The sequence below is a fragment of the Myotis nattereri genome (assembly GCF_964212035.1).
Source record: "Myotis nattereri genome assembly, chromosome: 17".
In the NCBI taxonomy this organism is placed as follows: Eukaryota; Metazoa; Chordata; class Mammalia; order Chiroptera; family Vespertilionidae; genus Myotis; species Myotis nattereri.
In genome coordinates this window covers 11,089,368-11,116,299 of record NC_138092.1, presented here as the reverse complement: position 1 = coordinate 11,116,299, position 26,932 = coordinate 11,089,368, and the positions used below count along the sequence as shown (strand labels likewise).

Sequence of the window (26,932 nt, the reverse complement as noted above, 5' to 3'; positions counted from 1 at the left end):
GAACTGTTCCATTATTAATGAATCTGTGCAAATTCCTGGGTTCGTTCTCTGCTGACCTTTCGTAATGTGGAGAGAAGTTTTAAAGGCACACCGGCTGATGACCGTAAATCCGTTTACATGCTTAGAATGTGGTCTTTGAAAATTATACCTGATATCAATGGACTAGTGAGCCTGGGCCTTGACAAGTTTCAGCAAGGCTTTTTGATTTTCAGGTTAAATTAATTGCTTTAACAAGTTCAGTAGTGACTTGGGATATGATTCACATTTGGGGTTTTTTGTGTTTTTTATGTGTGTTTGGTTCCTCCCCCCCCCCCCCCCCCCCCCCCCAGAGAGAGGAAGAGAGAGGGATAGGGAGAAATGCCATTGATCAGCTGTCTCCTGCATGACCCCTTCTGGTGATGGAGCCCGCAGCCCTGACCAGGAGTCAAACCAGCAACCTCTTGGTTCCTGGATCAACGCTTAACCCCTGAGCTACACCAGCTGGGCAGATTCAGATTTTGAATCTGACAGGCAATCACTTAAGTCCAAACGAGGGGTCCTCAAACTACGGCCCGCCGGCCACATGCAAATACAAATATTGTGTTTGTTCCCGTTTTGGTTTTTTTACTTCAAAATAAGATATGTGCAGTGTGCATAGGAATTTGTTCATAGTTTTTTTAAACTATAGTCCGGCCCTCCAACAGTCTGAGGGACAGTGAACTGGCCCCCTGTTTAAAAAGTTTGAGGACCCCTGGTCCAAACAATGCTTTTCAAGTTCTTAATACAAATTTATTTCAATTTCACATAAATCCGATGGATTGCTAGTTTCTTACTCTTGTTCAATGAATCCTGAAGTCTTGCTGGGCCCCTTGACATTTATCCAAAGTAATGACAGCAAATATATGCAATACATACAAATACTATATATACAATATATACGAGTATATACAGTATATACAAATATAGACAATCTTTGTCTAGAGTAGCTATTTCCAGTTTGGCTGAAAGGCAACAACAGCTTCTTCTGGCAGAAAAGGCCTACCCTTACTCTGTACAATGTAAAGCAAATTCATTTCTTTATATATTGAGGTGGTTATAAAAGAACAAGAAAGAGACATGCACATACATGCATACTCACACATACCCAGACACACACCTACTCCTGAGGGGCCATTTGAGACACCTTTTCACCCAATGACACATGTGAAAGTATTGGGAGCTTAGGGCACACAGAGAACTCCTTCCACTCGACCTGCCTAATAGTGCCTCTTAGTTGATTTCTGCCTCTTGGCTCCTTTCCTGCCTTGTTTGTGGAGGATGGCTCTCTAGTCTCTTCAAATGCGTGACATCTGCACATCCCAGTTTCCAGGCATCAAGCTCAGCCCTGAAATATCAACACAAGCAAGTCCTTGGGCGCAGGCTCAGAGCACCCTGCTGGATGAGAGCTCCGTTACATTTGCATATTCCCGTGGGGAGGTGGAAAGGTCAGGTAAATGCCAAGGTCAGGAGCATACCTTGGTCTGACTGGGATTTTTATTTTATTTTTTAACATGAGAAGGATTTTTTGAAAATGAGTTTACTGGACAATCCGTGATCTCATGTTTTAAAATCGGCAAATTACATCGTAATATATTGAAATGTCTTAAATCGTTTGTCCCCAGGTTCCAGGCAGAGTGAGGGCACCAGCCCAGGAAACTTCAGGGACTGCATTGATCCCACCAGCTCCTCCCTCCAGAAGCAGCCCTCACATCGCAGACCTGAGCAGCCTGAAGAAAGCTACTGCCTCCTCTCCAGCCAGCAGCACCAAAGCCCAGCGACCCCCTGGGTTCTGTGCACTGCGGGTTTCCTCCTGGCCCCTTCATGTTCCACAAGAAGAAATGCAGGCTGCGACCCCGAGGTGGTGGCCTTTGTCATTGCTGATCCTGAGCCCCGGATTACAGGGCGGCCCTCCAGCAGGCAGCCCCGGCTGGCCGACCTGCAGAGTTGGCCAGGAAAATCCATACAAAGCCGTCAGATCAAAAGTGAGTCGTGCCAGCTCTCCTCGTAGGAAATGGTTAGATGGGTGTCTGGCTGCTAACACCTCAGTTCTTTTCCTAGGAGGTCTGAAAATAGCTCGGAGTTCTTTAAATGTCTGGAGATGTAGGCGGCGAACGCGTTTTGAGTGAAAAAACCTCCCTGAGGTCCCCCAATTCTGTTCCTACCATATTCCCCCAGTGCCCGCCTCATACCACAGCCCCCGAGGCCCAGAGGCTGTGCAGCGCTGGGCAGGCCACGGGTCTCTTTAAGAGACAGTCTCCCTGGACAGCTGGTAAGCCCGGTCACCCAGCATTTCTGGCCCTTGGTGCTGTCAACTCTGTGTGCCCCTGGTTATAATTCTCCTATGTCCCTAAGGCCTGTCCCTGGTTACCCCATTGACAGGCAACTCGTACCTAAAGGAGCCCTTTTCTCCGTCTTCAGCCTCAATGGGCCCATACACACTTTTCACTTCCTCAGCTGTGACCGTCCTGTCTGCACTGTAGCCAACATAAGCACCACAGGAGCTGAGGAAGTCGCAGTCAGCCTGGGGCACCGGAAGGGGAGAGAACAGCCTGGAAGGGGCTGTAGAGGATGGATTGGACAGGGGAACCTGGGCATGACTCTGTTGGAAATGAACAAAACATGGGTTAACAAGGACTGAAGTGCGGTGGGAGCCTTGAGAATCCGATACAAAGGGACCAATGTGTGGATCTTGCGAAGAAAGCATTGATAAAACCTGCGGTCCTGCTGGGTGCAGGAATGAGGAGAGTGCGAGGACTGCCGGGATGTCCCTGATACAGTTTCTCCGTGAGGGTCTGAAAACCACTTGTATCCAAATCACCTGGGAGCTTTCCAAGAGTGTGGGTTCCTGGGGCCACCCCAAGAGTCTAGCTTTGTTAATGGACTGGTGCCCAGAAATCTACACCTTAATCTCCCCAGATGATCAATACACAATCAAGTGGCTATGATGTCTATACTGCCTAAGGGCTATGAGCGATACCTTTTAATTTATTTTCATTTATTTCCCTATGTCTGTTATGGCTCTTGGCAACTAGTCAGCTGCCAAGAAATGATTGCAATGGTGAGTAAATGGAGAGGATTCAAAGATGGCTGACATTTCAGCCTGAGTGGCTGAAGCACTGTGGTCCCATTCACAGAAGTGACAGAAAAGGGCAAGTCTGGGGTGAAAGTAAGTCTGTTCTTAGACATGGTGACTTCCAAACGCACATGGGTCATGCGTGTGGGGCTCGGGAGGGACGTGGAGTCAGACCAGGAGACACATGTGTCATTTGCATACCAGTTGAGGCTATGGCTTGGGTGAAGGGTGCTGCAGGCTGCTAAGGACAGAAGTTCAGGGAAAATGCGTGATGGAAAGGGTTGGGAGGACCAAGACCCAGTGGGGATGTGAGAGGGGAAGCAGAGCCCAGGGGAGAGCCAGCACTGGGCCGTGTCCAAAGATCAGAGAGGAGGGAATACAACGAGTTTTGAGATTGGTCTGTCGGGCCTAAGAGTTTGGGGGAACTTGAGAACTGAGGAAGAACCACTGGATTTGCTTTTAGGAAGTAGGAACGCACCGGTGATCTTCCAGAGAGTAGTGTGAAAAGAGTGGTAGGAACAGAGTGGCCACACGGGTGAAATAAGGAAATGGGTGAAGAGGAAAGCTCAGGCCACCAGCAGAGATCACCCACCGGGGATTTCTCAGGGGAAAGTGAGAAACAGGATATTGGGCCAACAGAGGAAAGCCAAGCCTTGGACCTCACTCGTCCCTACAGCTGCTCCTCACCCGCACCCCCCCCCCGCCCCCCAGTGTCCTACAGGGGCCCATGTTTCTTCTGTTTCTCTCTGTACCTTCCTGGGCCACCTCACTCATGGTCTCATCTCCATCGCTCAGCTGATGATCTGGTCCCAGGCTTCCCTCTGCCCTCCACACACCTCTATCTGTGTCCCCCGGGCGTGTAGGCAACACTGCTCCGTCTCGGGAAGGGGAGCCAAGTGTTCCCCATCTCTCTTCGTAGCACCAGCACCCACCCATCCACCCAGTCACCAGTTAAGTCAGAAATCCAAAGGCCTATTCCAGGACTCCCTCTTCCTCATCCCCACATCTGGTGGGTTGGTGATGGAGCCTGGAGAGTCTGTCTCCTTGGCAACTGGCTCCGCCCCTTCCTCTCCAGCCCACTCCCTTCTATTCAACCTGCACTATGGCAATGATCTCAGATAGGTCTGCTGGCCTCCCCTTCGCCTCCAAGCTGCTGCCAGAGTCACGTTCCACAGGCATTAATGTGGTCAGGGGGTTCCACCAGTGACGAAGAAAGAAGCCCGAGCCCTGCCCGTGGCTTTTCTCCGGACGCTGTGAGCCCTGCTTCTTTTCAGCCACACTGCCTTACATGTGCCTCACACATGCTGGCCTGCCTGGGCCTCCTGGTCTTTGCCTGTGTAGGTCCCTGTTCGTGAAGGTGTCTTCCCTTTCTCTTCCCTCCATCTCTCTGTTCCTAACCCTAATTAACACCACCCATGTCTGGCCAACACCTGGTCCTCTTTCTGTTTATGACCCAGAAGTCTCATCTTCAAGAGGAAGCATTTACCCTTCCTTTCCTTGTGTCCTTCCTGCCCTCTTCATCCAAAAGGCTTTTAGTAGTCTCCGTATATCTGTTCTCCAGACTGTGCGTCCTTCGCTGGGGAGGGAGTTTGCGGTGGCAGGTAGAGAGGGTGGAAGTTGACTCCAGCAGTAGCTACCTCCCAGGAGGCCTCTGGCGGGTGTTACTGAAAATAAAATGAATTCAACAAAAGACCTAAAATAACTTCGCTAAACATACTCTCTCTTATTCCCCCGACATTATTGTCTCACCTCCCTTCATTGCTCTCTGCCTTTTCTTTTATTCACGCTGTCCTTCTGCGCCCTCTTTTCTCTTTCCTGGCTTCTTCCTTCTCCCTTTAACTTCTGTAGGAGCTCGCACCAGCTCTGGGCACAGCTGCCCTCTTTCCTCCTTGTTGTACCTCTTTCCCCTTGGCCTTGTCTTTGAGGCTTTACGTCTATATTCTAAGAGCATCGGCGTGTCACCTGCAAACACTGTCATTGTTTTGGAGAACTTATCCAGGAAGATGGTGATATTGACAAGTGAGGTCACAGAAGGAGGAAAAACGTGCAGATTTTCAGACCAACTGGCTATGACACCCAGATAAGGTCCTTGGGTAGAGATGCTAGACAAAAGTCCTCCTAAAAGGAATAGGAGATAATGACCATGTGAGTGCAGTGTTTAAGTTCTTCCCTTGGGACAAGATGTTTGTTTTTCCTTTTAAGATGCATCCTGGCCCAAAATATCCCTGAACATCCATGTATACCCGGTGGAGGGAGGAGATGCGCTCGACCCCACTTGGTGGCAACCTCGTGTGCCCCCTTGGGCTGCACAGAGGCCCCATGCTGCCCTTTCTCAGCTGCCGTGAGACCAGGGACAGGGTTAACACAGGTCACCGTGCCCTTCTGCAGATTACGCATAGGAGACACCTGCAGATGCCAGTCCTCAGTGAGAATTAAGTTTGGGAAAGACCCAGCTGACGTTGTGCATTATGGGGCCCTGGTTGGGGCCCAATAACCTCTTGGGAACAGGGGTGGGCACCCTCCCGTCCTCACTAAGGGAACAAACACAAATGGATGAAGTGCTCGTCCTGCAGCCAAATGGGATCAATGTGACTTTCCTCTCTAATAATATGTAATAACAGGATCTTGGATTAGGTGTAAATGGTCTAAAGCCCAAAGGAGACACTCGTTGATTGTTTTAAAACTATTCCCCTGGCACAGGCACCAGCCCAAGCCTTTCTCTGCTATCGTTGTCCCTGAAACTGGTGTCTATGTAGTTGGCAATCGAAGAGAGACATGCAAGCCAGCAGGTTGTGTGTGAGCAGCCCCTCTGCTCTGCTTACAGATACATTGTGGATTCGGGATCTGCTCGCTGCTGTAATGAGGATGTAGAGACATGCAGAAATTCTGTTTTACATGGAGATGTGTGAACTGGGTGGGGCTTTAAGGATGAGCTCATCCAAGCTTCTCCTTTGGCAGCAATGGGATATAAGGCTCCGAGAGGCCAAGTGATATCCTAAGGTCACAGAACTGAAGGCCTGAGCAGGAGTAGAGCCAGTTAGCCAGAGATCTTCCCACAGATTCACCATGGCCTCTGGAATGGCTCAGAGCCTAAGTCGCTAGTGGGTTAAGTAGGTGCTGAGGGCTGGTTCTGTGTATCCGCCAGCATTACCCACACCAAACCAGCCAGGACACTCAAGTTACCCAGTACCCAAATTACTGTCAGGAAGGTACCAGGGCAGCAGGGGGAATGACACCCAGGTGGGCGGGGCTGTCCCTGGCAGGCCCCTCTCTGGTGCTGAGCAAGGCAGTGGGGGTGCGTTTCACACAGGCTCTAAGGGTAAGTGACTGTTCCTTCTACAAAGCGGCATGGTGGCTCTAGATCCTGGCAAAAAATGGGGCCCAGCTCCCTGTGCCTGCAAAGAGTGAATAACAGCTCCTCCTTCCAACCAGTGCTCACAAGGCCCAGCCTTTCTCAGGAAGCCAGTCCCCTGCGTTGAACGTCCTTGTGTTTGCCACTCCATATGTAACTGAAGTGCCTTACGGAAGCATAAATCACTTTTTTCTATTTAATCTGCATACTCAGAGGCGGAGTCCTGAGTGTGTGTTCCTCCTCACCGAGTCCAGGCACGGAGCCTGAAGTGAGTCATCAGATACGACGGAGCAGCGGCCACGTCAGTGCGTGCACAGTGGTACGTTAATGAGTGTTCAAACCGACATGGCAAAGGCAGTGTTTTCAATTTTTAAATTACAACTCTGTGACAAGTCATGCTGTTAAAACATACAAGAAATACCAGTTAGCCTTCAAGGAGATAACACACAGCCCGCACAGATCACTGCTATCCCAAAGTGCGTAACAGATCATTTTCTCTGAAATGAGGCAAGAATTATCAGGTAGTTCAATTATTTGGGGACTAAGAGAAGTAGAAATAACAAATCCAAATATTAAACACCAATTACTACCCCAGGAGCTACAAATCGGCTTGGCATTACAACATGCCCCCCCTCAGTAGCAAACCCAGGAAATGTGGGGGTTTGGCAGAAACACAGACCTATAAGGAATACGTGTCTACACAATAAAGACATGTATCACTTCCCAAACAGCACTTTCAAAATGCTCATCACATATATTGTGAGAAAAGCCTGGTGTGTACATTCGCCCCAACAGCATTGAAAAGAACAACTTCCAAATGTCGGGAGGGAAGCTGCTGTCAAGCCAGCAGCTGGGATACGTGGTCGGAAGCTCTGCTGTGGCCCCAAAGGAGGTTTGTGGGTCAGTCTGACAGCCTGGTGGCCAATGACGTCATTTCATAGGCATATTCTTAACTCCAGGAACAGAGCAGAGAATCACCCTGACCCTCCCAGATTAGCTACGGGGAGCAGAAGATGGCTGTGTAAGATGTTGTCTAGCAAGATCCGTTAAAGCCCAGTTGGGAGCACCTGGGACCTTCACACCTTGGTGGTACCGGAGGGGAGAGGAAGGTTATTCACCCCAGGCTCACAGTTCAGTCTCCATCCTTAGTGGGAATCAACTCATGTCCAAGCTAGCTGAGTTGTTCTCTCTCCCTCTTATCTGAAACCATCACTTGGAGAATTCAATGCTATTAGGACAGTCTCATGCTCAGAAGTGACTGAAGTTCCAGGATGGGCAAAGTAAAATTTTATACAAGTATGTCTATGTACAAGAGGTTAAAAAGACAGTTTCTAAAGCACTTTGGGATTCCCCTAATGAAAGGCACCAGATAAATGCAAGTCATTACCAAAATGAAAAGTCAAGTATTCCAGCTTTCACATCTGCAAAGAGTGACCACGATGGGTATCTCTTTTGTGGTGGTAAAGCCCGCCTGTTTAGAAAAATACTCATGAGAGCGACTGAGCTCCTCTGCCTCCTACTTTTCACAAACTTTATGGTCAGTGACCATAGCAACCATGTTCAGTGACCTGAGACCACCCGTTTTGGCAAACTGAAGAGTCCTCACAAGTTTGTAGCATCAATTTCCTTCAGTGCAGCTAAGGCTGATTTTCCTTCCAGTGCTGGAAACATCAGCCCAAGCCAAATACTCCATGTGTAGATTCTGAAAAATAACCCTGCTCTTCCAACTGGGTGACCCATTGCCCCTAAGTCATCTCACCCTTTCCTGCTTCTGAGAAACAGATGGAGATGGTAGACCATCAGGCACCAGGACATGGTCACCGCCACCACCCTCCACAAAGCTCGTCTGATGGAAGGATTTGAACTGGGGACTCAAGGGCACATGTGACTAGTGCATTCATCCAACAAATCACCTGGACTGTAGTATCCATAGCAACTACAAGTACACAAAACCTTCTGACAAGATCCTCACCACATTCCCATGAGGTATTCATTACTTTCAACTAAGACACAACATGGATCTGCTCAGGGAAGGTCCAAGCTGTGGATAAAACATGTGCCTAACTCCATGCTTAGACTCCTGGATGTTGCAACCTTTCCTAAGACCGAACCATAATGAAAGCCAACTGTAAAACCATCTGACTGCCTAGAAGATAATGGAGAACTATCGTACAAAGGGGCCCAGGTTCCCCTTCACAATGTTATGTGCCAATTAACAGGAAGAGGAGGAGGAGGACGAGGAGGAGGAGAGGAAGAGGGAAGGCATTTTGGAGAAGGAAAGAGCTCTCAACCTTCAACACAAATTTAGAAGTTTAAAAGCCTTTTAAATAGCATTGCGCTTTTCAAGACATTTACAATTGTTTACGAGAGTAGCAACGTTTTGTTTTACAGCTCTTTTCTTTTTTTCTGTCCTCTACTCACCCTCCTCCAACAAAAGGCAGTTGAAATGGAAATAGGAATTGTAGTATTTCCATCCTGGGTAAGCAACACAGCTTTCATGCATTTCTGTATTTTGAGTACACACTTCCATGCCACCAGATTTCCATGTCATAACAAGGAAATTACAGCATTGCACGTAGCATACTATATCCTAGAAGCAAAATGACCGAAGTAAACTCTGCTTGGAAATAAAAGGGCCCTCATTTTACAAGCTTGCAGAACAGGCAACAAGATTTCTAAACTACTGGCCTTGCTAGCAACCCAACAATGTTCCTCCGGGAAACAACACAACGGTAAACCTCTTTTTAGTGGAAAAAGACAATTCGACCTTATTTCTAAACATTTTAAAAAATAAATATTTCAAAAACATGCTAATATCCAAGACACAGCGAAGTTTGGTCAAATGGGCTGGACCAGGAACCTCAGCCAGAAATAAATGCCTGCGCGGTCACCCTAGGAAAGACAGAGGCCTGCCTTTGGAAAGTCTGCAAGCATCCGACAATCTGGCCTAGGTTTAGTTGAAGCCCCTGTCCCTAAAGCAGCTGTTCTAGGGAAAAAATTTCTATCTTCACTACATGTTTAACGGAGTAACATTCTCTAAAGAGCAACATTTAAGAGGTGAACATCAACGCACAGTGTTCTAAAGGTGACCAGGTACCCATGCAAGTCCCAGAGCTACGATCATTCATAACACAACTCACAGACTTGCATTGGGCATGTGCTTAACTTCACATTCTCTTTGTTTTGAAAGCCATGAATAAAAAAACTGAGATTTTGTTTTCATGTGACGTGAGCAAAATCCTGTCATATCCTTGCTGACCCCATAGATGTATTTCCACTGGACAGACATGTAGGGGCTTTTTGCACAGATCTCACATGACAACCTTAGAAAAAGAGCACAGAAACCTCACAGACAGTACTGGACCACGAGCACTCGAGAACACGGTGAACAGAAAAGTTAGCATTCTGGGGGGTATTCGTCCAGCAGAAAGGCGAACATGTTATGCCTGTGATGCCAACACCAGTGAGTGTCATTTCACTGAAAGGCGCAAAGGCATGGTGCCAGGCACACCACCCTCTAAAAACAATTCTAACTACTGTGGAAGCAACCTGGATGCAATGCCCATGCATCTCTCCCCTCTGGGGCTGGCCATACTCCCTATGCCACAACCCCAAGGTGCCTGGACTGTGCCAGAGGCCCGAGAGGCAGCTCAACAACGTGGGTTTGAGGACAAGTCCTCCCTGCTACTGTAGGGAATCGTTTAAACTTAATTCGCTTGGCGAGCTCCTGCTCATGTTTGTCAGGCTCGCCATGAGGGATTTAACTTTATGGGCATAGTAGTCCCTTAAATTGACAGAAGGGACCTCCTTCATCCCATCTCCAAAGTCACAGCTGCGCATAGCACTCTCAAGCTGCTTTTGGCGCCGATAAAAGTGGGAGAACTTGTTGAAGATCAAGGTGATGGGCAGTACCACCACTAGGATACCCGCCAGGATGCAGGCAGAGGCAGTCAGCTTCCCTGCTGTAGTTCCTGGGACCACGTCCCCATACCCCACGGTGGTCATACTGACAGTGGCCCACCACCAGCAGGCGGGGATGGTGGCCAGGCCCTCATTCTCCTCCTTTTCGATGGTGTAGGCCACCACGGAGAAAATGGAAATCCCCACGGAGAGGTAGAGCAAAAGCAGCCCGACTTCTTTGTAGCTGTACTTGAGGGTGGCCCCCAGGGAGCGGAGGCCAGTGGAGTGCCTGGCCAGCTTTAAGATGCGGAAAATCCGCATCAACCTCAGGACCTGTGCCACTCTGCCCAAGTTGGCCAAGGTAGGCGTGCTCTCCACCACCAGGTTCACCACCAGAGTGATGTAAAAGGGGACGATGGACATGAGGTCGATAAGGTTGAGGGCGTTCTTGAAAAACTTGAGGAAGTCAGGGGCCACGGCGAACCTGGCCAGCAGCTCAAACGTGAACCAGGCGATGCCGAAGTGCTCCACGATTTCGAACCGGGGGTCCTCGCCAGGGTTGCCCTGACTGTCGGGGATCTGGAAGTCCGGCAGGCTGTTGAGGCACATGGTGATGATGGACCCCAACACCACCAGGATGGACAGGATGCTGAAGACCCGGCTCAGCACCGAGTAGCCGGGGTTGTCCAGCGCCAGCCACAGCCGCCGCCGGAAGCTGCCCAGGGGCTGCCCCTCGAACTTGGAGGCGTCGTTGTAGAAGGCCAGGATCTCGTCAAAGGACGACGAGGTGCTCTCCTGGTCGCTCTGCTCCTCCCACTTCTCCTGCGCGGGCTCCACTTTGCGGCCGTGGTAGCTGTAGCTGCAGCAGGAGTCGATGAAGAACTCGTTGATGCCCCAGTACTCGATCTCCTGGCTGAAGGAGAAGACGCACAGCTCGGCCATGACGTGCAGCCGGCCCGTGTGGTAGAAGTGCAGCACGTAGGGGAAGAGCTCGGGGTTGCGGTCGAAGTAGAACTCGCGCTGGGCGTCGTCGTAGTCGTCGCAGAGCTCGAGGATGGCCTCGCGCGAGTGGCAGAGCAGCAGGCGGCCCAGGCGGGTCTCCGGGAAGCGCAGCAGCGTGTGCGAGCGCAGCCGCCTTTTGAAGCCCCCGACGTTGATGCGGATGTCTCCGTCCTCGACGTTGGCCTCCGACACGTCCCACAGGCTCCGGCGGGTCATGTTGGAGACGCCCAGCCTCCGGCACCGAGCCCGGGCGCTACACCTGGAAGCGGAGGGAGCCGCATCGAATGAGCGCGGGGTGCGCAGGGTCTGGGCGCCCCTCTCTTCTTTCCCACCCATCTCTGGCGGGCCCAGTCCTCTCCAGGTGGGTGTCTGGGTGCTGAAGGGCACGGGGATGGGAGGAGTGGGTCTGTGCGGCTTGGCCCCCTCCCAAGGAAAGGCTGGAGGCGGGGTACGTTTCCACTAGCATGGCCGCGCCTCCACCCCCATCCAGGGGGTCCTGTCGGTCCCTCCACTCCTGCAGGAGTCGCGCCCCCGCGGCTCTATGAGAAAAGGGGGCTGCAAGCTGACCTTGCCCGTGGGCGGGCCGAGGAGAAGTCCCCGCCCGCTCGCCGCAGACAGGCGGGACCGGAGCTGGGATGCGTACGGGCAGGGCTGGGCCGAGATGGGGGCGCGTAGCTTCAGGAGGGAGGCGAGGAAATTCACTGCGCGAGTCTGTAAACGCCGACTGGGGGTAAGGGCCCGGCCTGGCATCCCCTGTGTCCAGCCCCCACGACTGGAGTCACCTCGCCCCCGGCCCCGAGCCTCCCTGCCCTCCGGGCGCGGTGCCCCCGAGCCGCGTGCGCCGCGCGCCGCGCCTTACCCAGCAGAGCGGCCAGGGCTCGCCCTGAGCGTTCTGGAAGCGCTTACCTGCGAGCGCTGGGGCCCGTGGCCAGGGCCGGCGGGAAACTTCCCCAACCTGCTGGCGAGCATCGCTGCGGCTGCCGCTGCGGGCTGGCTGTGCGTGTGCGCGCGGATGCGAGTGTGTGTGCGCCTGTGTATGCGCCTGGCGGGCAGGCGGGCGGGGTCCGCGGAGCGTCTCCTCCTGTCTCCGGCCGGGGATGCCGCCGCCGCCTGCAGTTGCGGGAGGCTCACAGGTGGCTGCTGGCCCCGACGCTCGGAGAGCCACCTCTCTCGATCTCAGCGCCCTTCGTCCCCCAACAGAAACAACAGCCGCGCCGCAGGCGCCCGCGGGAGCCGGAGCGGGAGCGGGAGCGGAGCCCGCGCCCTCGCGGTGGTGCTGAACGGACAGCTCCGCGCGCCCAGTGCCAGGCGCGGCCACCGCCCGGTGCTCCGAAGATGCCGCCGCAGCCACAGCTTCTCCGCTCTCCACCCGCACGTCATGGCCACCCCTTGGCGCCCCCGGCTCCACTCAGGGCCGACACCTTCCCCATGCCCTCACCCATCTCCTGGTCCTCCGTCCTCTGTCCTCCCAGAGCTCAAGCAGGGTTCTGCCTGCGATGACCTTTCCCCACGGGGTCTCAGACGGGAGCAGGAAGGGCAGGAACTGGAGGAACCGTGGGGTTCCCCCTTTAGGGACCTGATGAAAAGTTTCCTGAAGCTGAGGGGTGGAGGGGTGTTGGGGCAGGCAGCGGGAGGGCAGAAGAGGGGGCAGGGAAGCTTGAGGTCGATCCCAGCTGAGCTTGCCAGGGCGGGAGCACAGGCCCCTTCCGCGTGGGCGAGAGGCACCGAGTTCTGTGTGGGAGTTCTGTGTGGGCACTGTGTGTGCACAGGCTCGTGTGCTGTGTGGGCTTTCAAGGAATGCACAGAGCTGTGTGTGTGTGTGCACGCGTGTGTGTGTGTGTGTGTGTGTGTGTGTGTGTGTGGCCTGAGGACAGTAGGGCCTTTCAGTGTGTGTGTGGCCTGAGGACAGTAGGGCCTTTCAGTGTGTGTGTGGCCTGAGGACAGTAGGGCCTTTCAGTGTGTGTGTGGCCTGAGGACAGTAGGGCCTTTCAGTGTGTGTGTGCAGCCTTGATAAGAATGGGACCTCTGAGGGGTGGGGAGATGTGTGCAGTGCATGTACACACGGGAGACTGAGATCTGTGTGTACAGTGTGCTGTATGCAGTGTAGCATTCAGCGGACAATGACGGGGTGTGCACGCTGACACAGCGGGGATTGTGGGGTGTGAGTCCAGTGCAGTGTCCTCAGTACTGGGTCCCCATTCCCCAGGAGATTGTGGCCCAGATCTGAGCTCTGACCTCCTTCGTGTGCTCCTTCAGGTGGGCCCACGCGCAGAAATGGGCCCACAGCCTTCTCCCCTGGGTTTCTCAGTCCTTCTGCATGATCCTTACTTGCAAGGACAAGCACATCCTGTGAGCCTAGCAGAGAGCTGGGGGGCCCCACCCCGGGTCTTGGTCAGAAGTGGCGTGGCTCTGGACTCACAGGGCAGCCACCAGAGCCACAATGGGAAGCACATCCTTTCTGACGTGGCCCTGCCAATGCCGTGGTAACGAGTCTGATGCTCTGTGCAGCTGAGTGCTGAGGGGATCCTCGGGGGGCCTGGGGCCATCGGCCTGGCTTCATGTGGGGCTCCCTGGGGAAGCCTGGCTTCACTCAGAGGAAAGCTGTCCCTGCCCCGCCACCTGCCTCTGGGTGTGTGTGACTGTGTGCAGGTGTGTGGTCCCTGCAAGTGCACGTGGGAGGGGCGGATAGGGTGGTGAGGGCCACACGTTTGTGTCTAGTGCTTTTAGAGAGGTGTGTGTGTGTGTGTGTGAGAGAGAGAGAGAGAGAGAGAGAGAGAGAGAGAGAGAGATGCCAGTATTTGCTGTCATTGTCTTCTCTGTTTTATTCAAGGTCTGTGTGTGGAGTATGTTGGTCTCATTCCCTACCGAGGTCTGCTGGGTCTATCATCTTAAATCTGTGGCTCTCCCACACCTGGTTGGGGCCCAGTGTCTGCACCTGCCCTCTGTGTGCTTTTCCTGGGGTCAGGCGGCCCCTGGTCTCTTTTATCCCCATGGGAGTGCAGCTGAGAGTGTGCCAGCCCTTGCTGCTGCTGCTGCTGCTGGTGTGTGTGTGTGTGTGTGTGTGCGCGCACACGCTCGTAAATACACGTGTAATCCTGTGCTGCTGCCTCTCTCCCTACTTTTCAACCCCTACCACACCTCAGGGCGGTGTTGGCTGTGAGGTCTCCCTGTGCAGAGCACCTGTGGGGCCGGCTCCCTGGGCCCAGCGACTCACTCCAGCCCTTCGCGTCCTCTCCCTGCCTGGCTCCTGCCACCCCAAGGCTCACCCCCTGTCTGCTTCACACCACCTGTCAGTGGCTTCTGCTGCAGGGCCACCATTCCCAGCCTCTCCCAGCCCTGGCCTCGCTCAGACTTCTCCTGCCCTGGCACAGTGCATAAATCACCTTTCCTGCTGCATCTGGAGGGTTCCTACCCCCCAAAAGCCTTGGGTTTGATGATTGTGGGGCTGCCCTCCCTCTCCTGCTTTATTTCCCTGCCGGCCCCCTTCTGTCCCTGTCTGGTTTTGTTCTTGCTCCTTCCTTCTTGTGGGAGGTTTGGCCCGTGGAGAAGCCCTCTCTGCCCTCTGCTTCTCCTTGTCCCTCCCACCCTCACGGCCATCCATCCGCAGACCGCCAGGGCTGCTCCCAGGGCCCTGGGCTCTCCCCCTTCTACTAGGGTCACACTGCGCCCCTCTCAGCTCCTCCCCCCTGCCCCCTCCTCCCTCCTCCCCTTCCACAGCCAACAGAGCTGTGCCAACATGCCCCAGCCATGCAGGGCCCAGTGCTCATGCCTGCTGTCTGTGTGCTTTTCTTGAGGTCAAGGACAAGCCCCCATGCCTACCTTTCCTTGAACAGGATGGTGGACTTGGCGGCCAAGGGAGAAGCCTGAGTTTGGGGCGCAGCCGTGATTTCCTGGGAAGGCTGAGGCAGACGCTGCTGGGGCCTGACAGATGCCTTTGCAGAGGGTGAAGTGCATGTGACAGGCAGAGACACTCGTTTATTTCCCAGTCACCGCGCTGAGGAGAAATGGAGCTGCCTCCCTCCTCCTGAGCCGGGGAAGCCGGCTGTGTTGATGGTTTATTTAGAGGTCTGAGCCCTGATCTTCAAATACAGCTGCCTGCTCCAGGCGACAGCTGCCTGGGCCTGGGCTGGGCAGCCAGGGGGTCCTGACAGGGTGGAGGGGCAGGGGGAGAGGCACCCTGGGAAGGGAGACACGGAGACCCCGGGCGGTGGCCCACATCCTGGCACCTGGAAGACGATCATCTCTGCCTTCCCCGCCAACACTGATCTCTCAGTGGAGCCCACACATCTCAGCGCCGGCTGTCTCTCTGACAGGCGAGGGGGCCGCACTGGCGGCGTGGAGGGAGGGAGCCAGGCTGCCTGACCTACATTCCCACCTCGAGGCACTGGGCACATTTACTCGGCCTCTCCCTGGAGGGGAGCACGGGGCGCCCACTGCCCTGCTGGGTGAGCTGTCACCTGCATCCCTCCTGCTCCCTACAAGCCAGCCTCCCCATCGCAGCCAGAGTGGCTCTTATAAACACCAGCCAGGTCGTGTCATTCCCTCTTGAAAAGCTTCCAGGGGCTTCCTATGGAACGGAGAAGGACAGCCCTTCTTCCCACAGTCCCAGGACCCTTCACGGGCGTCCCTGCCCACTCACAGACTTCACCCACGGGTGTCTTCCCATCGGTTCTCTCCAGCCGCCTGCCCCTTGCTCCCCACCCCCCCGCCCCCAGGCTGTGCACCTGCTGTTCTCTCCACCTGTCATGGTGGCTTCACACCGCAGGCTTCTCTTGACCACTCGGGTCTCCATTTAAATGTCCCCTCCTCAGAAAGGCTGGCTGCCCAGTAACTGGATCCCTCAGTTAGTTGCCATCATGTTTTTCACAGCACTTGTATTCAAGTCATTGGATATGTGACTCGGTGATGAGTGAATGAGGCTCCAGCTCTTATCTTACATCAGTCTGTGCCAGCCAGCCTAGGCCCGCCTCTTCTTCCTCCTGGAAGGTGAAGGCAGCTAGAGGGGGAGGGGGCCTGTGCCCCAGGCTGTGACTTGGAGCCCCAGACTCTGGGGTGTTTGCTAGAACTATTGATTAGCCTAATGGATCTCACCCCTGGCTGCACATTTGAATCACTTGGGGAGCTTTTAAACTAGCCAGTGCCCTGGAGGCCTTGGGCTTGCCCCAAACCAATTAAATCAGATCCCTGGTGTAGGGCCCAGGGAGCCTGTTTTCTAAGACCCCCCCACAGTTATGGTAACATGTAGTCTGAGAGCCTGAGAGCTGCGTGAGTCAGCACCAAGGGTAGGGGCTGTGCCTTAGCTCAGTGCAAACCCACCCCACCCCTACTCTGGGTGGGTGCCTGTCTGGAGGGGACACCATCAAGCCTGGGTGCCCTTGTCACTGCTTCCCCTCAATCCCCAATTCCTGCAGCTCTGCCCGAGCCTGGGCCTCTCACTCAGCTCATTTGCCTTGGAGACAGCTTGGGGATTAGGAAGAGTCCCAGTTGCTTCCCCTCCTTGGAAGGGTACCTGTTCCTGTGCCTGCATTTTGCTGCCTGTGGTAATGGGGACCAGGAACAAGGCTGCTGGCAGGCCTGTCTGTGTGGACAGGCACAGAGACTCTGCGAGTGGCAGAGGCAGCCCAGAAGAGAAGAGGGAAGCAGGCAGGGAGACCCTGAAGTGAGGGTGGGTTGGGGGGGGGCGGGGAAGAGCAGTTTTCAGCCTTGGGGAGGAGGTGTTGGGGAGGGGAGGAACAGACTGGTGGGGGAGATGAGAGCAAAGTTGGGGGACAAAGGGTTTTAAGAAGTTTTGCTGCATTATGGATGCAATTCCTCATTATGTGTTTTCTCAAGAGGCGACAGTAAATGTTACATAGCTGTGCATTCTTTCTGGGTGCCAGACTGGATTTATTCCTTGTGAGTCCTTGCCTAGGCCTTTTGGATTCATCCCCAGAGGCCACCCTCCGCTCTTCCTACAGCCCCCATCCCTAGGTGCCCCTGCAGGTCAGTGGACAAGGGAGAGGAAGTTGTTTTTGCAGGTCGCCTTTCTGAGTCCTTTAATGAAAAGGGGACCAGATGCCCATGCATGCTGGCATGCACAGTCCTGCTCCTCAGGGGCAGGGCCTGAGGTCCTGCCTCTTGCACCTCCTGCTCCAAGTCCCTTTTCCTGGGGAGGCTCTCCCTATGAGCCCCCCTGGGTACCACTCCATCCCCCAGAACATCCAGGGCTGGGATAATTAAGATAAACTTGATTAAATTTAGACTTAAAGTCACCAGAAGGGAAATTAACAAGAGGACATAATTCCTCAGTAGGGACCCCTCTCAGTGTCATTCTCACCTTCTTCTAGGGTCTGACCATCTTTCCCCTCTATCCCAGGCCTCCTGAGAGCCCACAGCGGGAGTCTGAGCCCCAGAGACTCTGAGGCTCTCTCTCTCCATCTGCCTCAGGCAGGTCTGCTGACTTCTGCTGGCCCTCCGCTCCTGGCCCTCTTCTGTGTGACTGACAGTGGACTGAAGCCCCCAGCCTCCCTCTGGCCCTATTCTGTGGGCCCAGTGGGAAACCAGATCAGAACAGCTCACCCTGAGGCCCTCACCTGAGTTCAGGTGTACAGCAGGTAGCTGATGAAGATGAAGCGAGTGGAGAAAACGGAGCTGAGAGCGATGATGGGTGAGAGTAGGAACAGAGGGAAGCCATTGGCTGAGTGAGGTATGTGCCTGGGCCCCTGTCCAGCCTGTCTACCCATGGATCCTTGGAGAAAACATTTACCCCTTCATGCCTTGTGGTCCCTATCTTTAAAGTCTATGGTAGTCCCTAACTTGTGAGGTTCTTATGAGAATTAAAGGAAGCATTAAAGAGCTATAGCAAGGCCCGGAATGTGGCACGTCCTTCAAATGTTACTCATGACTAGTACCAATTATTGAGTGCTTATGATGTGATCAGCCTTGTGCTACGCTCTGCTCACCTCCAGCCCCTCTTGGGTACTGTTATTAATCTCTGATAATTAACCTCTGATGACCATTAAGTGGGGTGTTTAGACTCAAACATGGTTTTCTGATTCCATAATCTGCCCCTCTTAATAATCTCAAGTAGATGCAGGATTCATTAGTACAGACTAATTGTTGTAAAATGCTCATACCCGATGGCCTATCACAGTGATGGCGAACCTTTTGAGCTCGGCGTGTCAGCATTTTGAAAAACCCTAACTTAACTCTGGTGCCGTGTCACATATAGAAATTTTTTGATATTTGCAACCATAGTAAAACAAAGACTTATATTTTTGATATTTATTTTATATATTTAAATACCATTTAACAAAGAAAAATCAACCAAAAAAATGAGTTCACGTGTCATAGGTTCGCCATCACTGGCCTAACATAATAAAAGGATCATTTCTCGCTTATGTTACAGTCCAATGGGATGTGTGGGAGCAGCCTTCCCCATGGTGCTTCCAGCTCCTTCCATCTAGAGCTCTGCCAGCCTCCAAAGCCTTGAAATCCTTCCCTGGCATCCTCTGCATTGAGATGGGAGGTGAGGGAAGGCGACACAGAGGGTGGCACGAGAGGGTCCCAAGGCCCTGTCTGGAAGTGGCAGGCTTTACTTCTGCCCATGTTCCTTTGTCCAGAACTCAATCATATGGCCCCACATACCTGGGAGAAATGGAGGAGGATGGAGGAAGAAGAGAAATTGGGACACCGCATGTTCTGTTATTGACAGACAAGTAGATGCTGGTAGATGTCGTGTATCCATTTTCCCCGAGGTGGAGAGAGGAAGCACAGAACAGCCGCCAGTCACTGCTCTCCGGCGGCTGAAGGTTTCTCCGAACAGAAGGACTGTGTGTGGGACGCAGGCCCAGGGCGCCCTGTATCGGTAGGAGTCCTGAGGCTCATTTCCCTTTTCTCAGAATGATGTTTCCACCCTGAACGTATCCACGCCACACATCTGAAGAACCATGTCAGTCCCGGTTCTTGGTCACAGACTTGTAATCAAGGACATTAGGTAGGTGAGGCTCTCCAGCCTGAAATCGGACTTGACGCCACAGGAGCTGAAAACCCTCTCCCCACAGCCCCTCCTGAGATCTCTACTGCTTCCAACGTAGCAGAAAACTCTCAGGAAAAGACTCCCTTTCGGACCTGGCCTGCTTGGTCTTTATCATGCCCAACTGTCTACCCTCAGACACACACCCGCCCTCCAACCTCCCCCAGCTCAGAGGTGCTCACAGGCGCTGCCCTCAGGCCCGCACTCTTCTGTGAAAGTGACACCCACTCACCCAACTACCCATCCATCTCCCATGGTTGATCCATCCACCCACTTCCCCATCCCACACCCTGGATAGCTCTGTGGGCTCCTGTTTCCATGGTTACTCCAGGGCCTGAGCCTGCTCCGGATTTGTGGAGAGAGTCTCCACTCTAGGCTCTTTCCACAACAGCCTTACTGCCGGCCTCGATTCCCGGATTGCTTGTGGGGTCCCAGCCTTCTCACAGCGATCCCATCTCAAAGGTCATGCATTGCTTGTGCTTTGGTCCATCCAGGTGATCAGCTTCCTGGATTTGAGATTTTAAAAAAGCTCTTCAGTCCTGGAACAGAGAGATGCTCCTGGAAGCTGAATGTCTGGGAGTCTGCCCCGGGGACCAGGTGGGAGTTCCCAGAGGTAGGTGGTGCCCTTGGTAATCATAGCAATACAGCCACTTATTAGGCACTGTTCTGAGGATTTCATGACTGTGGACGGGGTTAATCATCGCAATAACTCCGTGGGCTATTGTCGTTATCTGAGAAGAAACAGGCACAGCACAGTTGAGTAACATGTTCAAGGTTACAGAGCTAACTAGGGACAGAGCTGGAGTCCAAGTCAGTCAGGCAGACCCTGAGCTCTGTTCTCAGGCGCTGCATTCCTGGCCTCACCACAGCCCTTCCTCCCCACTGGGGATCCTGGGAAGTCCCCTGGTCATTTTTTTAAGACAGGAGGTAGGTTTCTGAACGCCTCTGCAGCACTCAGCTCCTCTTTGGGGCAACAAGTGCCCACATGGGAGAGAATTCCTGTTCTCCTCTCGGCAGAAGCTTTCAGTTGCTCAGGAGCCAGGCCGGCCACCATTGTTCTCAGGAGGCCCCTGACCCTACCTGCCCTGAGCTGGTCTAGCTGCAGGCTCTGGAGGTTTTCTCGGGTCCCAGCCAAGCTGCAGCTTGTCCTCAGAGGCCTTCGAGGGGTGGGGAGTAGGCAGAAGCCATCTCATCAGAGAAACCCAGCTGAGGGAAGACACAAGATGTTCCCCACAAGTGACAGCAGACCAATTCACACTCTTCCCTGCAGCCAAGAAATTAAGCTAATTTTTCATTTCTCTGCTTACGTGCAGCTCAACTAAACATAGGCGTCTAGGAATGCAAACAGTGACTAGATCTTCTTAATTTAGGGCTGTTCTAATGAAATCTTGCTAAAAGGATGAAGGCTCTGGAATATTTTTATCACAGTGGAAAGCTCTGCGATTTGGGAATAGGAGAGGCAGGGAACGCGGCACCTCCCGCTCCTGGACCGGCCCCCCTAGCCTGCCCCGTTAGACGTGTCTCCTGAGAAAAGGTACAGTCCTCCTGGGATTCTTGTTTCCTTTGCTCTTGTTTTTATTAAAGGAAACTAATTTCCTTACATTGCACTCAAGCTAACTAACCAGAGTTGGCAAATCCGATGACATAGCAAAAAAAAAAAAAAAAAAAAAGTTTAAATTGCAGGATTATTTTTGAGAAAAAATTGGACTTACCAGAAGATCCTGGTGTAGTTATTAAGGAGCCATAAACAAAAGTTTCGAAGGTAGAGTCTTGTAATGTCTACTGCTCACCCTTGTCAGTTCTCCTCTCCCTCTGGGCACATGGAAGGATGCATTTTACAACTCTTTCCGAGTTTGGAGAAACCATGTGACTTGCACCGGCCTATGAGTTGTGTCTGGAGGTCATGTGTGATATGTGGGTCTAGGATTTAATTGCCAGCGTAAGAGGCTGCAGTGTTTTCTGCCCCGTCATAGAAACACATAGTGAGATGAAGGCGCCACAAGGTCAGAGCAGCCTGGATCCCTGAGCTCCCCCATGGAGCACAGCTGCCTGGAGTCTCCTGGATTGAAGCAGACTTTGTGTGGTTAAGAGATACATTTTGGTTGGGTTTTATCAGGTAGGAGGAGGATAGTCGGTTGTTTCCTACGTCTTATTTAATACAACAAGTAATGCTTTTCTAATGATCATTAGAAAAGAAGACCACATCATTTTAATTATTTTATGTTAGATTATTTTGGCATTTCAAAAATCGTTTGTCCTATCTGGTCTGGAATGGGGTGAAGTTTACTTTTGCCAGGACTAAATAATATTGTTGGAGAACATATTTAACTTGATTAGGTAAAATGTGTGTCACATCTGTAAGCAGGTCACAAAGGCCTGGATTCTTTTAAACTTGGATTTGAGCATATTTTGAGAATGTAACCCCCATGTCGATAGAGCCATAAGCGGGCCCAACTCTGCACTGGTTCTATTTTGAAAGCCTGAGTGGGATTTTGCCTAAGGCACAGTTTTCTGCTTCTTAAATTAAAAGAATGATCATAGACTTGAGCCACATAGATACCTTCTGGGATTGCCAACTTGTTGGAATGATAATACAGACAAGTGTAGGTAAATCAGGTATAAGCACTGCAGTACCGGAAATGGCAGAACATACTCTGACATTAAAATTACAATTATGGAATTTCAAGATGGCAACAGAGTAGGTGGATCTTACTTGCACCTCCTCCCAGACCAAACTGGAAATAAAACTAAATAGGGGAACATTCACCCAGAATTACCAGCTGAAGAGGAGACTTTTATTGATTGATTCTTTCTTTTTTTTTTTTTTTTTTTTTAGAGAGAGAGAGAGGGGAAGGTAGAAAGAGTAATACTGATTTGTTTCCCACTTATTCATGCATTCATTGATTCATTCTTGCCATGTGCCCTGCTGGTGTTAGCCTGTGTCAGAAGCTGTCCACTGTTGGCTCTCAGCAACCTATTTGAAGCTTCAAGACATCCACAGATTGTGGCTGCCTCTGCTGGGCTTGGCTGCACACAGGATGGGCCAAGCTGTGTCCAAAGCCAGGTGATTAGCAGCACGGGGCACCTCAGGATCCACCTCCGCCCACCTTTGCCTGCCAACCTGCAGTGCTTAGTCACTGAAAAGGCTGTTTCTGAAAGGGTTTTTGACAGGATCAGGAAGATGGGACCTCTGGGTCCCCCGTGATGGGGAAATGCCATTCAGGCTTCAGGAAAGATGGTGGGTGTGTTTTCCCTCCCAGAGCCACTCACCTGAATCTTTCCCAGAATAGTTCCCTGACGAAAGCAGGGCAGAGCCCTGCTGGTGGGGTCTGCCAGAAGCCGGGAGCTTCTATCAGCTCTCCTATGAGGGGGAAATCTCAGTCTGGTTCCTGGGAAAGTGGGGGGAATGGCCCTGACCCAAAGCCAGGCACTGACACACCCTGAGACTGCCCAGACTGTAGGCTTGGCGTCTGCTGCTGCCTCCTCAGCAGAGGGCTGGAGATGCAGGGTGGGGTAAGTGGGATTTCCGATGATGGGGTGAGCTGTATCCCCAAGGGCAGGGCAATTGCCTTTCCAGGCTGCTGCTGCTGGGAGGGGCTTGTGCCTCAGGAAAAATGGCTGCTGGGGTAGGAGCGGGGAGGGGGAAGGGAGGATGACCGAGTGCAGGTATCCCAGCAGCGGCTCTTCCCTGTCTTTCCCCAGTGCTTCCCACCCAGACTCTCCTCAGGCAACTGCAGTCTGCACCCCCCGCCCCCCTTGGCTGTGAATGAAAATCCAGTGCTTTGGTTCAAAACAAAACCAAACAAAAAACCAGTGGCTTTGTCTTCGGTGGGCTCCATTCCTCCCTGGTGGGTAGGATTCCTGCTACCTTTCATGGCTGGATGCTACATCGGCCATCGTTCCTGGATCCGGTGCTCTGGGCTGGGGAGCCCTGCTTGGGGCCCAGGCCTCACTCCTCTCGGGGATCACCACCACCACCCCGCCTTGCAGCACCCTCTGCCTCCTGCCTCTGGGAGCTGAGCCAGCCTCTCTCACGATCCCACCCTTCCTACCAGTCTTGAGGTGGTTTCTGCCCTTCCTTATTTAAAAGCTTCCTCTTCAGCTCATCTTCAGATGCCAAGGTTGCAGGTTCAATCCCCAGTGGAGCACAGACAAGAATCAGTGAACTAAGGAGAAAATAAAAAAATGGGACCACATCAAAATAAAAAGCTTCTGCACAGAAAAATAAACCATCAACAAAACATAAAGGGAACCCACTGTATGGGAGAACATATTTCCCAATGATTCAGCTGATAAGGGGTTAATCTAAAAAATATATAAAGAACTCACACAACTCAACAAAGGGAAGACAAACAATCCAATTAAAAAATGGGCAAAGAACCTGAATAGACACTTTTCCAAAAAGGACCTACAGAAGGCCAATAGACATGTGAAAAAATGCTCAAGGTCACTAATCATCAGGGAGATACAATTTAAAACTACAATGAGGTATCACCTCACACCTGTCAGAATGGCTACTACCAATAAATCAATAAACAAGTGCTGGCAAGGATGTGAAGATAAGGGAACCCTGGTAGGGGAATGCAGACTGGTACAGCCACTGTGGAAAACATTAGAAATAGAACTGCCTTTTGACCCAGTGATCCAACCTCTGGGTATATATATATCCTAGGAATCCTGAAACACCAAGCAGAAAGAATATATGCGCCCCTATGGTCATAGCAGCATTATTTACGATAGCCGAGATCTGGAAACAGACCATTAGTAGATGAGTGGATAAAAAAGCTGTGGTACATTTACACAGTGGAATACTATTCATCCATAACAAAGAAGCAAATTTTACCCTTTAGGACAGCATGGATGGATCTGGAGATTATTATGCTAAGTGAAATAAGCCAGTACGAGAAAGACAAATATCATATGATATCACTAATATGTGGACTCTAACAAATTAAACTGACAAATTCGAACCAGAGGCATGGATACATGGAACAGACTGATAAATTTCAGAGGGGAGGGTAATGGGAGGGACTGGATAAAGGAGGGTGAAGGGATTAGCTAAAGAGCATATATGCATATCCTATGGACACAGACAATAGTGTAGTGATGGCCAAAGGGAAAGGAGCAGGAGCTGGGGAGAGGTGGGCACGGGGGTGTGGGGTGGGAAATGGGGGATATTTGCAATAAAATAAAAAAAAATTGTGATTTTAGAGAAGGCCAGGTTGTACCACCCAGGAAATTAAATGAATGCAGGGCCTTGTGAATTGGTTAATTGGAGGATGTTTACAAGAACTCTCTCTTGAGATCACAAATTGGACATTAGCATTCAATCCAATGCTCATAGACACTCAGCTCTGTTTGAAGACGTAAGAGATCTTTATGCAAGGAGTGAGGAGGCCAGCGACAAGCACACCTGGACGAGTTCGAAGTTGTTGCCTTGCCCTAGCTGGGACCCACCCTCCTGGAGCGCCACTGCGACGGTGGGTCTGGCAGTCAAGGGGGCTTTGAACTGCTTCTACAAGCTGATGACTAGGAGGAAGTCACAGGGAGTTCCATGCGAGGAACCAGAAGAAAGGACCTTGAGCTGTGTGCCTGCTTCTTGGAAGGTTTCAGGGATGGCAAGCCCTGAGGGCAGAAAAGGCATTTTTCGATGAACTAGCGAACAGCAGGGGATATCTGCAGCTCTCAAACCACTAGGCGTCTGCTTTAGTGGCTGACCACCTCACTGCCCTCACGGGAGTAGAGGGTAGGGTGGAGGGAAGCTCGGATTTATATGTTGAGTTCATCGTTCGGACCCCACCACCGGCACAAATGTTTCCCTGTGCTACAGCAGCAGGAGGAGCTGCTGGAGCAAGGCCTCCCCGGGGAGCCGTAGAAGCTGGCTTGGATAATGAGAAGCACTTAGATCAATCCTTGTGGGGGAAAAGATCAGCAACTTTTAACAAAGACTGGCTGAGCAATCTGAGATCTGGTCTTAAACTTGGAAGGCCTTCGTGAATTTCCTCTGTTGGGATAGGAAATCAAGCCTGAGGAATAAGAGGAGGTCAGATGGCAGCTCCTGGGAGCGAGCTGGAATAATGGAATTTAACGAGGGCAGCCGGGGTGGTGTAGGGGCCAGTGTGGCTCCACCTGAGAAGCGAGATGGATGGGAGAGCAGCTCCCTTAATCCCATCCAGGAGACACCCCAGATTTAGCCCAGGACTTAGGTTGCAGACAGTACCACTAAGTTTGCTCCCAGAGGTGTAAGGCTGGTTACAGAAAAGGCACTTCTCAGACCCCAGCATGCGTGAGACACTGTCACCCTCAGGCTGCCCTGAACGTAGGGAGTAAGTGACAGATGTGTTTTATTTGTGGCAAGAAACAACATTTGAGCTTGTGACTGCGAGGAAATGTGGTCTCTGGTGGAGAGGCTGGTGGGTGGGCTCAGATGTTAATGGTGCAATAAATGGGGTTGGGGGCAGCCAGGAGAGGAGGCATGCCTACCACCTTAAATCCCCGCCCCGTGTCCCCAAACTCTGTAGGAAAAGAGAGGAGACTCTGGGTTGGATGAGAGCATGTGTTGAGTGTGGGAGGGGACTCATTGGCCACAATTCAATATTACATTCTGACCGTGACTATGTACTTCTGAAAAGGAGTTATGCAATTTACTTGTTGGTTCTGGAAAAGTTGTAACAAGATGAAGGATTTTGTTGCACTACCTTCAAAAGTTGAGGGACACAGATTGGTGGGTTCTCACGGCAAGAGTGGTTAGAACAGTGCGAAATCCTTGTGCCACCTCTCCCAGAGAACCCTTCCCCAAATCTCCGGTATTCCTTGGGATTTAAGAGTTGAATGCTTACTTCTTTTGACTGTGAAAGAGCTAAAAGGGCCACGGGGACATCAAATTTATGGGTTACGCTTAAAAGGAGCATTAAAATGGATCTGGCTGTTTGAAAATCGGTGTAATAATGAAATGTCATTGTGAAGACTATGCTGCTGGAAATTGTTCCCAGCCATAGGACCTTGAGATGTACCGAAGCTTGTATTGACCTGAGTGTAAATTATGAACTGAAAAGAAGCACTTAGAATTTGCTCCCCACTTTCCTTCCTCCGCCTCGAAACTGTACCATCTGTGAATGGTTTTGTTATAGTAGATGTGAGTATGTGCGCATATGTGGAGGAGGTAAAGTAAGATGTAAGAGGGTACACGAGAGTACAGTGGAGTCATATATAGACACCTTTAATACTGTTAATTAAGTTATAGATTGTCAGGAGAGAGAGGAGAGAGCGAGAGAGAGAGAGAGAGAGAGAGAGAGAGAGAGAGAGAGAGAGAGATGGTATGGGTGTTCCCATCAACCATATCTCCCAATGAGTGACAATGACTGTTTATTTATTTATTTTCCCATATATCCGCCCATTCATACATGCATACCTAATTCTCCCCCAAAAAGCATTTGAGACAGCCAAAATATGTTCTATTCCAGTTCTCTTTCCTTCGTTTATTCATTTCTTCAACAAGTAACCATCAAGGCTCATGTGCTTATGAAACTGTAGCGTTGAGGAAGAAAGACAAGTAAAGGGCTCTCAGGCCACA

General features: G+C 51.8%; 1 protein-coding gene across 1 annotated transcript; it reads right to left on the bottom strand.

Annotated features, from left to right (window-relative positions):
* Window positions 1-8,849: 8,849 nt before the first annotated feature.
* On the bottom strand, window positions 8,850-12,337 carry KCNS2 (potassium voltage-gated channel modifier subfamily S member 2). The gene is made up of 2 exons (XM_081111113.1): window positions 12,252-12,337; window positions 8,850-11,604 (listed from the first exon to the last, which is right to left on the bottom strand). The coding sequence occupies exon 2, from the start codon at window positions 11,559-11,561 to the stop codon at window positions 10,128-10,130; it is 1,434 nt and encodes a 477-aa protein (XP_080967239.1). The 5' UTR covers window positions 11,562-11,604; window positions 12,252-12,337; the 3' UTR covers window positions 8,850-10,127.
* Between the last annotated feature and the right edge of the window lie 14,595 nt (window positions 12,338-26,932).

Excerpts from the sequence above, each read along its gene's own strand:
- KCNS2 (XM_081111113.1), bottom strand. The coding sequence starts at position 11,561 with ATGACCCGCCGGAGCCTGTGGGACGTGTCGGAGGCCAACGTCGAGGAC.